At 37.0% G+C, this 17,167-nt stretch overlaps 1 protein-coding gene across 1 annotated transcript in view; it reads left to right on the top strand.

Annotated features, from left to right (window-relative positions):
* The first annotated feature begins 453 nt into the window (after positions 1 to 453).
* grik3 (glutamate ionotropic receptor kainate type subunit 3) overlaps positions 454 to 17,167 on the top strand; it is a 99,049-nt gene continuing 82,335 nt past the window's right edge. Inside the window, exon 1 of the mRNA XM_046847043.1 lies at positions 454 to 1,297. Within this exon, the coding sequence (XP_046702999.1) occupies positions 1,099 to 1,297 (199 nt within the window). The 5' untranslated portion in view covers positions 454 to 1,098. The remainder of the gene's footprint in view (positions 1,298 to 17,167) is intronic.

Below are 17,167 nucleotides of genomic sequence, written 5' to 3' on the forward strand. Positions count from 1 at the left end.
CTGTTTTCACTACAATTTTAACCATATTTTTTTTGTAATTTTACAAAATCTGAATGGTTTCCTATATATATATATATATATATATATATATATATATATATATATATATATATATATATATATATATGTGTGTGTGTGTGTGTGTGTGTGTGTGTGTGCGTGCGCACTAGCAGACCAAGAAAGATGTAATGGCACGAGTAATCTTACTAAAGGTGGCCAAAGATAAACGTTCTTATAACCATAGTGTGTGCAATGAAACAACTAACACTGAGATGTGCACGAGGATATAGAGATTTCTTTTTGTGCTCGATTATATCTCTTAGTAGTTTTAATACAAGAAGTTCTCGTCTGTTAGTAATAGTTGAAACATGTGTTCATCCGACCGCTGTGGTTTGTTGTGGCACTTTACTCTCTGTGCGTAATGACGCAGCAACCAGAGCTGGTGTGCGCGCGAGACAGACAGAGAGACACAGAGAGAGAGAGACAGAGAGAAAGAGAGTGAGAGAGAGAGAGAGAGATTCGCAGCTTTCTCGCAAAAAAAAGTTGCGTTTCTTCAAAATGGGTTATAATTCACCCATCCAAAATGTCGTAGCGTGCGGATTTCTGTAAATCAGCTGATTAAGGTTTTGCACCTCGCGAGTTACTTGAGCGGTTCACAAGTCGCTCTAGTGTAAAACCCCGCACACCGGCTGAGCCGCGCGCGCATTAACGGATCCTAATGCCTACTCGAGGAGGAACGTGTTCTGTTTCAGTTTGTCGGCACCTCCGAGTGAATTTCGTGTAGCGCACGGCGCAGTTCCCTTCCACGTTGGCGCGCTGCTCCAACCCAGTTGTTGCGGCGCGGTCGGAGGCGCTCAGCGGGAGGAAGAGGAGGAGGAGGAGGAGGAGATCCGGAGAGTCGCGCGCGCAGCCTAACTAACTAACTAACGCACGGCGGACGGGGCGCGTGCGTAGCGCTGATCCGATCTGATTCCGATTTTGAGTTCGTCCGAAACGAGTTGCGTTGGGACTTGTGTGTCGCGTCAAGCAGGAGGTGGAAGAAAGGTCTCGTCCAGTTAAAATGAGAGTCAGTTGGTCGCGAGCAAGAGAAGTCCTCTCATGACACCCACCAGAGCAATTCCGATGAACGATTCCGAGACATCTTTGGATTCCCTAAAGAGTGGATCGCACGCGCTAAGAAGCATGAGAAACCCGTGGCGGTGGCCCCGGAACACCGTGTTGGAATACTGGACAGCGGTCATGGTGTGGCTTGTTTGGATTCAGTGCTCTTGCGGGATGCCGCATGTCATACGGATAGGTAAGACTGCCAAAAACATTGTTATGCGGAACGGACACCGACTCGCGCGCAGAGTTGTGCTGTTTATGATGGGGAAATCTATGCTTTGCGTAAAACCCACTGTTTGAATCTTTATTGAATTAATTTAGGCAATTGTTATCACTTAACTGCCTCCGCTGCTGAGATGGACTGAATGTTTGAGCTGTTTTGTCGATTGACCTGTTAAACAGCTGGAACAAAATGGATATGAGTGCACTCTCTGGGGATTATACTGGCTGTGAAATATTCTTCTGAAATACTGCCTTAGGTCGTTTAGACTCCCATGACAAACATAAAGCACCTTTAGACATAAGAGCTTAGAACAAATGCTGTAAATAAAAGAAAAATATATAAGCATACGCGTGGTCAATTTAAATGAACCCACCAAAATCAGTATATGGCTTAGGTTAAAGTAAAACAATTGCAGAAACAATGGTTTCTTAAAAACAGGTTCAATTCTACAAAGTTTGGAGCACCTCATACATACAGTACCACCTTACATGCACATCTCAACACACTTTTGGGTTTGGTGATGATGTAAGATCTTGAATTAGTTTGAGAAAAAGAAAAGAAAAAAAAAAGGGATGAAACTTGTCGACTCGGAGCTGAAACACTCGGGAATGATGTGTGTGCAGGTTTTGAATCAGAGAATCTCGGCAAATGCTGGAAGTTAATCTTCAGATACACTTAACACACGAAACCACACACCACTCTTTCCATTTATTATGTATAGAAACTAGTCAATTTCTCTGTATATCTACACCTAATATGTCTGATAGAGCTGTTTACATTTTGGCTTTACATTATGCTTCACACAATTTTTATTCTGATAGCACACACACACACACACACACACACACACACACACACACACACACACACACACACACAGATTTTAGGTATTTATTTTCCACTAATGCTTTTTTATATATTTTGCCAAAAAGCAAATTACATATTTCCTAAATATTTTGCATGTAAATTGCTGTAACAATTTTTTCATAAATTGTTCATGTATATATATATATATATATATATATATATATATATATATATATATAAATATATTTGTGTAGTTTCTGAACAAACAGCATGTCTCTATTTGTAGTTAAAATACTTTTGTAACCAAGGTGTGTTACCCCTACAACTCATATTTTCAGCATTTCAGTTTCTCTGATTTGTGAGCGATCAGGGTGGCTGGTGGTTGTTTTCTATGGAAATAGCATATGATATTTGATGAATATTTGGGATTTCTGTCCCAGTTCAAATCTGTTGTCTTTTGTGCTTGCAAATGAAAAAACAGAACCAATTTATCAGCAGCTGCTATAGCAGCAGAGTCTGAAGGAGCCTAAAATAGAATCTGACAGCTTTTGTGTTTCAAATGACATCAAGTTGAAGCAAATCTAGCTTGAAATGAATTTTTTTTTTTCCTCCTGCTCATTTGCAATTCACAGATATTAATGCAAATGTCCATACGCATGCACACAGTTGTGACGATGCAGTTTTTCAATCCTTGTATATTCTTTGTGTTTGTGTTTATTGGTAATGTTTACTATCTGGGCGTGTTTTGTATCTGCGCATCGTGCACATCTTTAATTGTGATGAAAATGTAACTTCAAGCTATACAAAATATTCAAGTGTATATGTTTACGTGCCTCGAACATCATCCACAATAAAGAGTCATTGCATGCATTTGACACAAAAAATATTCAAAGCTACAAGCTATACACTGAGCTTTTAAGTCTTTATGCTCAGACCACTAGATGGCTCTCTTTGAATTATTGCATAGGCGAAAGGTTTCTCCTTAATTTTCCTTACAGCGTTGTAAAAAAAAAACGCATGTAAAATTCATTAACGTGGGTGGTGTCCAGAGAGGGAGGAGGGATGGGCCTGTGTCTCCCCATGAGGTAGCCTAAGCACATCTACACCATCTGTGTAATGGTGGGCATCCAAGGTGGAGTCGCTTCCACTGATTTCACTGTTCTTACAATGTACCTCTTGGAGGCCAGATGGCCAGTCAGTCTCACTCTGCAAGACTGTAAATGTCTGGAGAAGGAATGATTCCCCTGCATTTCTGGGTTATCTGCGCCATTGCCCTTTTGCTATTTAAGCAAAGCGGATGTGTTTTTTAAAAGGACATTGCTTCAGCCAAAGCTGCTATGCTGATTATGATTAAATGCATGAGAGAGATTTTGGCAGAATGGTTTTTCTTTGGATTTTTTTTTTAACAGTGTAAAACAGCACTGAATTTTATTGTCACCACACATTACATATAAAAAAGGAAAGAGAAAATTTAACTCTTACATTAATTTGCGAATAATGAAAAATATTTTTTAAATTATCTCTAATATCTTTATCAAATTATAAGCAAAAAAACCCCATTGGCCTTATTTTTTTTAATCTTCCTACTCAATACATGTTAAAAGGTTTAAAAAATTAGATTTATGTATTATATTGTTTGACATATAAATGTCTTAATAAACCTAAAATAATATGTCTAACATAATCTTTCACACTTATCTTCTTAAATGATACAATTTAAAAATAATGGAAACAGATGCCCCCCGTAAAACATAACTGTTGTTTTAAAGCGCTGTAAATTACAGATTTGCCATTGTCTCATCTTTAGTGTATTTAGACGATGGATGAAACTAATTTATGGCCTTTGGCTCTCATTCTATTTCTGAACAAGGGAATTCAGTGCCAGACAAGGATTTATTGGATAATCAATTTCTTTATCTACCTAATACTTCAAGTGCTTCATCATTGCCAGTTAATCAATCCAGCTCATGATTTTATGTCACTTTTGTTTCGCTTGCTCTTCTGTTTAGAGCAACAGTTGGATTTCGTGTATTCATTTCACCCTCATTTTACATTTTGTTTTATCTCCATTTCTCTTGGATTCTTTGCTGATACTACATTGATTTATTAAAATGATGTCAGAAAAATTCATTTTTTATTGTAAAACAGGTAAAAGATAAATGAATATTAAATGTTGTAGTACATGCATAGAACTGCTTTATGTATGCATAAGGCTTTTTAAAAATATTCTCAGGGATTTTTCATCACATCAAATACACTTTACACTGTCACTTTACACCGTCATCAAATACACTTTAACACAATGTAAATTATATTTGGGGAAGACAATGCAATCTGTAATACCTGAGAAAACTGACTTTATGAATTAATAGGAAAGTGTATTCAGCAGTTACAGATTTATTGGAACCTTTTTTTTTTTTATAAATATGCTTCCAAAGTTCAGTCTAAAGTCTAAAAGTCTCAAAGAATTTAATAGAGGTGCTGAAATGTTCTATACTGAATAAATATAAAAATAAAGAATAAAATATTTTGCCTTTGCATGGTGAAATGTTGACAGATTAGTTTATATTTATTATTATTATTATTATTATTATTATTATTATTATTATTATTGCAAATATCAATTATATTTTTTTTCCTGGCATTTTGAAATCTCACCTCTATGAAATATTACCTTAAAAAAATCTGTTTCTTAGTACTATAATACACAAATATAGGCCAATATGGGCTAATACATATAAATCAGTAGTTTAAAACCTCTTGGCAGAAAAGTGTTTCTTTCTGTTTCGATAAGTGTCATGACGGCACATATGCTTCGCTGACAAGTTGACAGCTGTCAGTGTTAGGTGACTGTTATGCAGACTGAGATTACCCGAATCTTGTATTCTACATGAGGTCTTTTCTTCTCAGTGGATGATGTGCCAATATACTGGCTTGTTGAGCTAACACTGAGTGCAGGATTTTTACAAATATTTTAAGTCTTAGCTAAAAATAAGCATAAGCATTTACTAAACCTCCCACATTGCTATGACACATGTGTATCCAAGTAGTAGCATAATGCACAAGAGGTTAGACAGTCGGATTTAGTATTTTTTTTCAATGGCATGACTACTTTTGAATAGAAAGAATATATTTGTTTACTATTCTTTTCTTTTTTTTTTTTTTTACAGAGAATATGTATGATCCATTTGCATGTTCACATTCACGCCCATTACTGCATGATAGTGATAGTAGACTATTTTCATCCCTTTTGAATAAGTGATAAAATTACATAGCGTATTTTAAGCACACCATTAAATAAATATGCCTGATCAAGCCTCTCAGAATCAGTGAATCTTACTCTTAACCCAAGGATATGGAGTAACTTCCTGCAGTAAGAAAAAAGAGAAGGAAGACATTCATTCATAAAAAGGCTGACAACAACAAGTGCAACATCATAAGTTAGATCAAATTAAGAAGGCCATCAATTGTTGAGCGGACAATGAATATTTTAGTTTCATCTAAATTTAATTTGTGAGCTGACAGAAACATGAGTGTGATGAGTCCTCTAGGAGGAAGCCGAATCTGGGTACAGATCGCTGCTGAACGCTGGCCAGCACTCTGGCACTTTGATGCATGCTATTCAGGTTTCTGTTATCTCTCTCTAGCGAAGCACCTTACATACAGCTAAGATAGAGAACAGTGCTCAGGCCTAGGTAAGTGCGTGCAAACGGGCACATGCACACACACACACACACACACACACACACACACACACACACACACACACACACACACACACACACTTCCTCTTTCAAAATACTAAGTATTGCTTTTAACTCATGACGTAAAGCATATGTTTTTATTGTAAATTCACACAAACATGCAAATACATGCACACACACACACACACACACACACACACACACACACACACACACACTCTTCCTCTTTCACAACACTAACTATTGCTCTTAACTCATGAGATAAAGCATATGTTTTTTTTGTAAATTCACACAAAAACGCAAATACACACGCAAATACACCCACACACACACACACACACACACACACACACACACACACGCTCACGCACACACACGCGCACACATGTGCCAAGCCATAAATACAAAAATTAATGTACTTCTGCTCTACAGAATGTCTTGAAATCATCCAAAGTATTTGTCTTTAGTGAAATTAAATACCATATTTCTATTAACTGATTACAATGTCAGTGTAACAGTGTGGGAAAGCAGACATGTTCACTAGACAGGAATGATCTATGTACCAGATTTGACAGGCAACAGTACTGTCAATGACACCAGTGGTCTTTAAGGTGAATTAACACATTTAAACTTATATTACTGTATATCCTGTGATTATAGGTTCACCTGGCACATAATGGATTACTAAATATTGTAAGAAATCAGTGAACGCTGGCCAACAGGGAGAGGAGTTAAAGTAAAAGGCGATTCAAAAACACTGAGATAATCCACTGACACAGTGGGCCTTTTCCCGCGCTGCAAGCCGTGAACTGTTCTCAGAGCAGATGGTGTTTTCATATCACGCTACAAAGTGTGTGCTCTGCAGAACAAGGTCGGTGGGGAACATATGCTCTTAGTAATTAAATAAATAATGTGCAAGTGATCCTTGTAGTGACTTAACCGTGGATAGCTTTGGAGCAGGGAAGATGAAAACCCGGCATTTGGAGCTATGTGAACCTGTGGAGCTCTATTTGTCTCGTGCTGGGAAGTTGGGGTGGGGGAATCCAACAAAGTGCCTGTGTGATGGAGTCAGATAAATTTGTGCTGTTCCTATTTTATTCTACCTGCTTGTCCCAGGAGATGGCATGCCATTACAGCTTGATGTGTGCCCTTCTAGATTTGACAGCTCAGGGAAAATTCCTGGGTTGTCAATGTACTTGGTATCTCTCTCTCTTTCTCTCTCCCCATCTCTTACACACATGCTCTCTTCTTTTGTGGCAGGTACTGCAATAGCAGACAGAATCAAATTTCATGTTCTCTCCATTTGTCTTTATTACGAGCCCCTGTCTCACCTATCTGACTCTAGAGTGGCCTGGCTACTGCTTAAAAAGTCAAATACAATTAAAGTAGCCAAACAGGGTAAAATTGCTGCTGTCTGATTTCTTTATTGGTTACCAGTTACACCAGCTTGTGCAAAAGATAGTGACACAGACATGGGTGAATATTGTTATTTTGTTTCTTGGCAATACAGTAAGGAAACAATCGTGCTTTAGCAATAAACAAACACAAACACACTTACACCCACATATACTAACATGGAGTAAATATCCACCATGGCTTGGCCTGTGGAAAAGTAATGAAAAGGAGAAGAATCTAGCCAGACAAAGCTCCTGAGCCTATTATTTAGTTTAGTTTAATTAGCTCATACCTTTTGATCCCAATTTTGAAAACCTGCCATGTTGCTGCGCTTGCCTCTTTTGTGCGTTGTGCCCCCCCTTCAAATAGTAGTATTCAAGGCCCTGTTCAACCCCCAACCCCTCCCTGCACACACACACAAACACAAACACACACACACACACACACACACACACACACACACACACACACACACACACACACACACACACAATCACATCCACAATTAAAAGTGCCTTATCCATGGGCAACATCTGCAGAATCCAGTGTTACAATGCAGCTTGGTTGTTGCTGTAGTAATACAATAGCAGACCTTTTCCTCCTGTGTAATCAGGCTATGACAAAGGATTCATTGGTCATGGTTAAGTTCATATTTAACAGACCGTGTTAAACAGTGAGTGTGTTTGAGGATGTAGATCAGCTTATACTGACCTTTTTAGTCTCAGACTGGAACTGGCAGGCATTGTGTCGCATTATGGACTATGCTATCTTTTTTGGGGGGGGGGGGGTAAATTGCATGGTATATTTATAATTCCATTTTTACACTACATGGAACAAAACTGATACATTTGGATTAAGCTCAAGCCAAAACCTGACCACCATACTAAAACACTAGAGGCACAGGCAACTTAATGCATAAGGTCTTCTCCTAATTGTTTTCAAAATGCTCTTGTTTTGCAGGCAGTTATTACGCTCACCAGTGCAGTTGTTCTTGACGGAGGCGGTGGAGGTCAGCGACCACATATGGAATAGCCTTCAGATTCTCACGAAATAGCACTTTTCTTTACTCCTTACGTCGTTGTCCTTCTTGAGAGCCTGTAACTGACGTGGAAACTTGCCAGTCTGTGACTCATTGACTCAGCACAATATAACCTCTGTGCTTATCGGAATATACCACATGAATCCCCTGTTTGAAAAGCTTGGCATCAGCTGTCAAATATGATCAAGCGTGAGCATATACAGTATTTTAATGCAGGAAAGCATCAGGGCCATACTCTAATGTGAAATGATCAAACACCTTTAATAACAATCTGTTGCTTTGATTGTTGACATCTGGGCATTTGTATTGTTAGGTGGAAGATGTTGTGAGATGGCTTTGAGAGAGGCTCAAATTTATAGTGACTACTCTCATATGTTTTTGTTCTTGTTTAACCCAGTGTGTTGTACAGCAGTTCATTTAATATCTCATAACCAGTATCATTATTTGATGATACTGATGACAATCACCAAATTGTCATCAGATCTAGCTTACATTGCTGGCTCAGCATTTCTTTAATGTGATATGATAGATACTGGGTCATAAACAAGTGTTTATTAGTTATCAGCAGAAAGTCATAGAAGAATTGCCTGGTCTCATCAACGCTTTTTTTTTTGTTTCTCTAGCGCAAAACGGCTGGATATGAAATATAGTTGATAAGTTTGAAGGTGTGTCTGTAAAAGAGAGACCCTATCACTTAATATACACATACTCATCTAAATTTTAGCAAATCATAATAATGATAAAGAATGGTAAAAGAAACCTTTTGAATGAGAAAACTTTAGCGTGTTTTCTGGCCAATCATACATCCAGGCTTTTAGTGGGCTTATTTGCATATTGCGCTCTCTTAACCCATGAAAAGCATAAATAATAAATTGGTGGTTGAAGGTTCACCAATACAGAAATCATTCAAGTGTAGATACTCATCCATGTGAATAAAAGCATCACTTCCAAACCTTTTAGTAACCAGTTATGATGTATTCTACCAATAAACAGCTGAAAATCAATCTGTATACCCAAACTAGGGGTGCTATTGAGAAACATGAATTAGCTGAAGTAATTACCTTGCTACTAATCTCTTGACATTAAATATATAACATGTGCTATCATGAAAGTTGCATGAATAATCTGTTGCTAAAGCAGTGTGTGTTGCAGTTTAATGTATTTATACACAGTTTTGGAAAAAGGCAGCGACTTGCTTCCTTTAAAGAATTGTGCCAGAAACAGTGTATGTGTAGCTATGACAGTACCTGCAAGAAAACGTTTTGGGACACCCCTTGAAGTCAACATATGTCAGGATGTTGCCAGGACACCAACATATGCTATCACTCTATAACCCCAAATGTCTGTTGTAGAAAATCGGGCATGAAAAATACATGATTAAACCAGCTATTTCTTATGTATATGTATATGTGTGTGTGTGTTCCATGCAGTTCTTTACAGGCTGATGAATGTGGTAGATCTTATGGTATGTTATTATGGCAGCAAAGGATACTTTTGCTTGCTTCCTTAAAAAAATCTGACAGATGATGTACCTCAGATGGCAGGATACAAACTGTAATATTGGACAATGACACAATGCCTTAATGCATTCAATGCATTTGACACACGGTTTTAGCTCTTATAATAATAAAGAGCATTGTTTTTATAAAGCTTCATGATTATTAAAGAACCCTTCAAAACCACAATTTTTCTGGATGTGAATTTGGTTCTGTGCTTAAATCAGCATAAGCATGCAGCTTGGGGAAGAATATTTTGCAATGACAGTTGTGCTCTGCTCTCTTCTACCTTATTGATTAATCAGATGGAGTTTATTGGCAACCTACACATTTGAGGAGTATACAAGCATGCAGTAATTGGCAAATGGGAATACACTAATTAAGTAATTAGGTGGAAGTATTGTTGGAATCATTAGTGGTTGGAGCTGTTATATTTGTGGCATCATGTAGTGTACAAGTAATGAGAGGCATGAAAATGGAGAAATAGAAGCCCTAGGATATATGGTAATGATGTAGCAGTTGTAGTTTGAAGGTTACTCTGCTGATTCAGTGGATTACTCTGATGGGCATATCTAATGGGGCATGAGTTTTTTCCACTTTGAAATGATGTGAAGTCCTTGCTTGACAACCATAACCAGTCACCTTGTTCATATATGGGTGTATTAGAATGGTGTCTATCACTAATTTCCTTTTGTCATTCAACTGCTTGGATTATAATTCAAAAGGCAGATATGTAGTAAGGTCTATCCCGATGTGGGACCATTATTGTTGAGGGATTCAACAATGAGTTCATCAGCTGGGACAATGAATTGAATCTTAGCTTGGGGCACAGAGTGAGCATTATTGTGCTAACTTCTCACTGCCGTGCATCATGGTTTCCCACCAAAATATTGTGGTAAAAATATTATGAGTGAGTCTAGGACATACAGTACCCAGGAATCCAGTAGCAATGAAAGTATTTGATATAGTTAGCAGGATATTGTTACATTTAAAAGCAACATAGCTTTTGAATTTTTGAATAGTATTAAAAAGAAGCAGGGTAAGTTGAGGAGTAACTTTGGCTAATATTTCTCACAGGTTATTTAGTTTTACCTGTTTTGCAATAAGATGTTTTTGTTTTTTAAAAATTATCAATAATTATTCACTACTATTTACCAATCACCTCAAAAGATACAAAAGTTCGCAGACACTGGTGCTATTGGCTAGTATTGCTCCTTTCGACTGTGGTGATAGAGTGAATATATGCTATCCTATTTACTTGGAGATCACAGCTGATTTTTTTCTCTCTCTGTAGCTCACTATAATTGGCTTTAATGACATACTGATGATCCATAAACAGATTGCAACCTCATGCCTACAAAACAAATACCAGTTTACCAATGGTATTTATTTCATTTAGGTATCCTAGTATGCATTTTTGTGTCTTTTTTCTATTAAATCACTTTTACAAAAATCACAAACAGATGTAATGCAGCTACAGTGTTACAGTGTGCTTTTTTACAAGTAACATTAATTGTCCATTCAGATAATGTGTAAAACAATATTTCAGCCATTATTTCAACAGCATTTTGTTATTGTCATTTCAAAGTGTATTTATAAACTATGTACATGATGCAAAGCATATTTATGCGATGGAGCAAGCAAGTAAAATGTCAGAGGCAGTGTTATTCAGTGTTTAGTCATTTATGTTTGAAGCAAGCCTTCTAACTGAAGCCTCTAGTGAATTGATTTCCTTAATAAACTTCTCAGGAAAAAAACTGAAGAAGCTTCATTCAGAGCGTTTCAATAACAGCGAACGGCACTGCAAGAAAATGATTATGCACACACAACAGTAAACAGATCTCAAATCATGCAGAATCATGTGGGATGTTGGGTATTATTACACTACAGGTACTTGATCTGGAAAAAGAAAAAAAATGAATGAAGTCAACTGATAAACAACTTGAAATGGAGCTGTGATTAAAAAGCATGACACACGTCAAGGCCAGAGGACAATCAGTGGGCCTTTGTGCTGTTTTCCCTGCCGGTAATGACATTTAGGATGCTCTGTGCATAAGAATAAGTGAAAGGGCTGGTTGCTGCTGTTCCATAGAGATAACTGAAGCCATGGAATGAGTTTGTGCTGGATGGTGCCTATTAAAGGCCAAGAGCCAAAAACTCTAGTCACTGTCAGGCTTTAAAAAGAACAACTTGTGAAGATATTACCTCCTTATTATGGGCCATCCTAAGCAGTGTGATTGAATGAAACAGGGGCGGCCAGGCTGTTTCATAAAGTCAGCAAGTCTAACTCCAGTGTCCAGGGATGCTATATACATGCTTTCTTTTCCTGTCACTTCACCTGCCCTTCTCCTTTTCCTGCTCCAAAACCCCTACTCTCATCATTTTTGTAATGTGCCCCTCTGCACTTTTGTTAAAGAACTTGTCTTTGTAGAGACTTCTTCCATGAAGTAGACCTCATCCTGTCAGATTGCAAATTTAATACCATTCAGCCTGTGCACATTATAGTAATTCCCACTAGCACACAATGGCCAATTCCCTACCAATCTAACCCCAACCAATGTCAGGATTATACTATTGGTATTTCAATAATAACAACCAATTTATGTTCCTTTTCTCTCCTTTCTGTTTCTCATTGTTATTTCATGAAATCTGAAAGTGCCATTTGACAAGATGTTAAAATCCAAATAAATGTGAATTGGAAGTTCATTTTCTGAAAATAAACACTTGCCTCTTCAAAAACAATGACACTAATCATTACAATGCCCTGTAATTCTGGAACCTACCATTCTTCTCCCTTAGACCATTTGAATGGTTTTATAATTATCTTGCAGGCTTGATTAGTTGGCTGGGAAAATGGGTGGTGATTGCGTTTTGCAAGTCTGGATAAAGCTGAGTATTTTCCTCTCGTATGCAGCCCTCTTCTCACAGTTGATTAGCTGTGAGGCTCTGCCAGTGCAGACTGACATCTTATCTGAGGAACTAAACTACACCTGACAAAAGGCTCCATGATTAGAAAGCTTGTTTCCGTCTGACAGTCAGATGAGACGCGTAGTATATCATTTCGTGAATCCACCTTATGTCACAGCACCCTGCAGATTTCTTTCCTCTATGAAAGTTGACTGTTACATAATTATCAAGTAATCATTTTTTACATTTAAGGCAGTCGCAGATGAATCTTTTTTTTAGAATTTCTGGAATTTTGCTGAAAGTTTTGGTTAAATGCATTAGATATTGCTATAATAAAACATGTTTTTACATGTTGTGTTTACTTGTAGCAATGACCTCTGATTGCAGTCTAAAATGGATCTTAGTTAGCTACATTCAGCAGCTAGTATACAAACACAATAGGGAAATAGCCATCCTGATTATTTAAAACTATATAGAAACTTTTTGGCAGATATGTAGATACATCCTGCTATGATGTATGTTACTATTTGATTGAATTGACAAATTAGGTTAGCTTGTAGTTTTCAGGAGCATCATGGACTCCATATCATGTGTGGCCTTTTGTTCCATGGGGAATTCTTGTTTTGCACCCAATTTTTCAAGGCATGCCGTATATTGACCATGACTTTGACCAGGATAATGTGGTTACTGAAGCCTAATAAATACAAAGTCAGCTAAACAACATACTTCCTTTTATTAAATTCATGATTTCTTTCTCAAATTTAGACTGTAATTTGCTTCTTGGCTACATAGCTACTTTACCACATTGCTGTGAAATTTCATTCAGGAATGAAAACTGAATGATATAAAAATAACTGATCAACAAATGCTTTCATTAAGTGATTTTTTTTTATTGTTTAATATTAACCAGGGTAATTCTGTTGCATAAACTTTGTAGTTCAGATCAGATGAGTAGTGTGCGGCCCCCCCGCCCCCCTTCTTTTTTGTGACAAGAATTTCAACAAAAAGCATCATCCTGTGAAATCTGAGAGACAGCAATGTCGGAGTATTATTTATTTAATGCAAGAATAGATAACTGCTAGTTCTCTACCTGGATGTAACACATTTCAAGTTGCCAGGGATAGCTGTAGAAATTGGAGCTGCTGTGATGACATTTTTAGCTAGTCAGCATTCATAACCACTTTGTTGAAGGACATGATTGAAAGTCTAAGAATGTGGAAATTCATAGAAAGTCATAGAAATAATTTAATGTCGAGGTGTCTAGTAGGACGTACTGTAGATTTTACATTTTAAACCTTAAATGTTTTTTTCAAGCAATTAATCCTACACATTAAAAAAAAAAAATATATAGTAAGTAATAAGTGGGAAAAATGTGGCTTTTCTCTGAGCTTTCATGTAGATTATTTCGACAGGCACTTATCCATGCCATTGCTAAGAAGACCCCTCAGTCCTCCCTTTTTTATTCATGAATAAAGAATTCCTGTTTAGCATGCTCCATCATTTTTAAATCTGTGCAAGGACTGGGATGCAAACATAAGCTACCCCTCTGTTTTTGCAGTATCTCCACTGCAAAAGTGTCCTTGATTTTCTTAAAATGACTCTGTCCCTGGATGTGGGCAATTGCATTAACCATCTGCCAGCTTTTATATATTTCTCCTGCCTAAATGAAGTGCTGACTATAGCCACAAGCACAATCCTATTCAGTGGGAAAAAAAAGAAGTCGCTACATTTTTATCCCAAAAATGTCATCAGAGCTGCCCTTTGGATAAACACTAACAGAGTGTCTCTGTGGATCCATCCTCTAATGTTTTTTTTCTCTCTGCTCCATACTACACATTTTCTTTAGAAAATTTTCTCATTTCAGCAGATGAGCTTTCTTTATTCATTTCAATGTTCATTCTTCTCCAACAATCTTCTTGTTCTATATCTGTAGCACATTTGTGAGACTCTTTTGTTGTAGATTTTTTTCTATACAAAACCAGAGAAAATGTCCACCCTTTTGTAACTTCTGCCTCTGCAGCATTTCTCTAGAGAGAAAACCAGAAAGTGACAATGCTGAATTTGTATAATCAAACTGGATAGTGGAGTCGGTGCTGCGTCTGGTGATAGACCCAGGCAACTGGAAGAGTGGACAGGCAGAGGAAAAATAAATCCCTGATCGCAATCTGCACTGCATTTACATAAGAAGTGAAAGTCTGATGCAGAAGAGTGACTTGCAGTAACATTACACGTTTGTTCGGTGCAAAGAGGCCAAGGGTTTTAGGGTTTTCGGTCTGAGAGAGGGAGGCTGGCACTAAAAAAATATTGTCAAAGGCTCATGAAAACAGAGAAAGGCAGACTGGTGATGTTAGTGCTCAGGTGAGTGTGTGTGTGTGTGTGTGTGTGTGTGTGTGTGTGTGAGAGAGAGGAGAGAGAGAGAAGATTGGAATGCAAGACTGTATTATCTGTACAGATTGCACATTTTTGTGCACATGTTGTAGAGAATTGTAGAAAGTGAACAGGTAAGCATTATATGTCCAAGCTTGTTTGTGTGTATACACATACAGTAGGTATGTGTGTTGTCCACACGTTTTTGTGTCTTGTTGGGAACAAGAAATCAGTTTAATCAGTATATATATATATATATATATATATATATATATATATATATATATATATATATATATATATATATATATATATATATATATTCCTATAGCCTAGTCTATTGTGCATTTATAATGATGTATTATATTATTATAAATGCCCAATGTCCCCCATCTTGTTTTCTGGGCTAGACTATACCATCCTTGTGATGGATAGATAGGTGGATGGATGGATGGATGGATGGATGGATGGATAGATGGATGGATGGATGGATGGATGGATGGATGGATGGATAGATAGATAGATAGATAGATAGATAGATAGATAGATAGATAGATGAATAAGTGTGTTAGCATGTGTGTTTAGGGAGAGAGAGAGAGAGAGAGAGAGAGAGAGAGAGAGAGAGAGAGAGGGGGAAGAGAGACATAAGGATATAACAAATTAAAACAATTAACTGTATTGGTCTGTAAGCCCCGTAGTTATAAACCCAGGAGGTGCTGCATGGCTTTGTTACTCTTTGTCACTGTATTTTATCAAGATGTATATGGTCATATATTTATTTTGAATATTATATCACTCTAGGTAACCAGAGCCCAGAATGTAAGATGCCTTTCTTTAGTCCAGCATTTATTCTTTAACAAAATGGTTTTGTTTTGTTTCTGTAGCACATTTGAATGAGACTCTTTTATTGCAGATTTAGTCCAGAGAAAGAGACAATGCTGAATTTTTACAATTAAACTGGCTAGTGGATTTGGATTTGCCTCTGATGATATACCCATACAACTGTAGGAGTGGAGCGGCAGAGAGAAAATAAATCCCTGGTCACACATTGCAATTGTAATCTGCCTTGGAGTATATGAAAACAAACTGGTCATCCCATGATATGTCACAGATAAAGATCAGCCTGTATCTTTTTTTTTTTTTTTTTTTTTAAACAAACCCAACACTTTTGAACTGTGACAAAAACAATGTCTGGGACATCTTAGTCACAATGCACAGTGAACACAGTAAACATTAGTTTTTTTTTAAATGTATACTTTCAAATGTTGAGCTTTAATTACATTATACATATAGAATTACTAAGTCCAAAATTGCAATAAAGATTTACAAATGATATATTGTTTAGTCCCAGTGGAACATTATTTTGCAAGCAAATTTGGCACCCATATTATTTGTTTTACATACACTATATATTTTATTTTTGGCACATAAACATTTTGTCTTAGATTTTATTATATGTTATCTGCAAAACAAACAGAATTTAAATGTCACTGAAATATAGATTACCCAATAACTGTGACAGATTCTCAAAACTGGCTAGAAAAACTTGCCAGACAATCTTCTTATCTGACTCCACAAAGTGCACCAGAGACTACTTTGATTTACAGTATTTCTTTTCATATTTTTGCACTGCACTGTACATAAAGGGTTAAAAATAAACATTGCAACCTACTTGGAACTTGGAATGTCAACCTCAGCTAAATCGTTTTAAAAAAAATTGTGCAACAAAACTGAGATTAGACAGGCTACACAGAGTAATCGCAGGATAAGGAGAAGCGGGTGATTAATATTCACTAGACAATGAATGTGGTTGTGTGTGATACTAAGGATTTTAGGTCAATTTATCATTTCTGGATGTTATAGCAAGTGTTTAAAATTTAGTCTGCAATATTAAACCAGAATGTAAGTCTTCTTACCTTTTAGCAAAACAAGTTAATCTACTGTTTATTGCGTAGCATATTATAACATAAACAGTATCAAGATATAATTGTTTTGTGTGCATGTGTGTTTTAAGCATGGTGCTGGGTAAATAAGAGACACAGATAAGGACAAAGCCTGAATGTGACCACTCAGCTGGTGGTGGCTGCTCTACTCTCTGACTCACTCCACACTGACAACTAATGAA

Source organism: Silurus meridionalis, chromosome 4 (genome assembly GCF_014805685.1).
Source record: "Silurus meridionalis isolate SWU-2019-XX chromosome 4, ASM1480568v1, whole genome shotgun sequence".
Taxonomy (NCBI): domain Eukaryota; kingdom Metazoa; phylum Chordata; class Actinopteri; order Siluriformes; family Siluridae; genus Silurus; species Silurus meridionalis.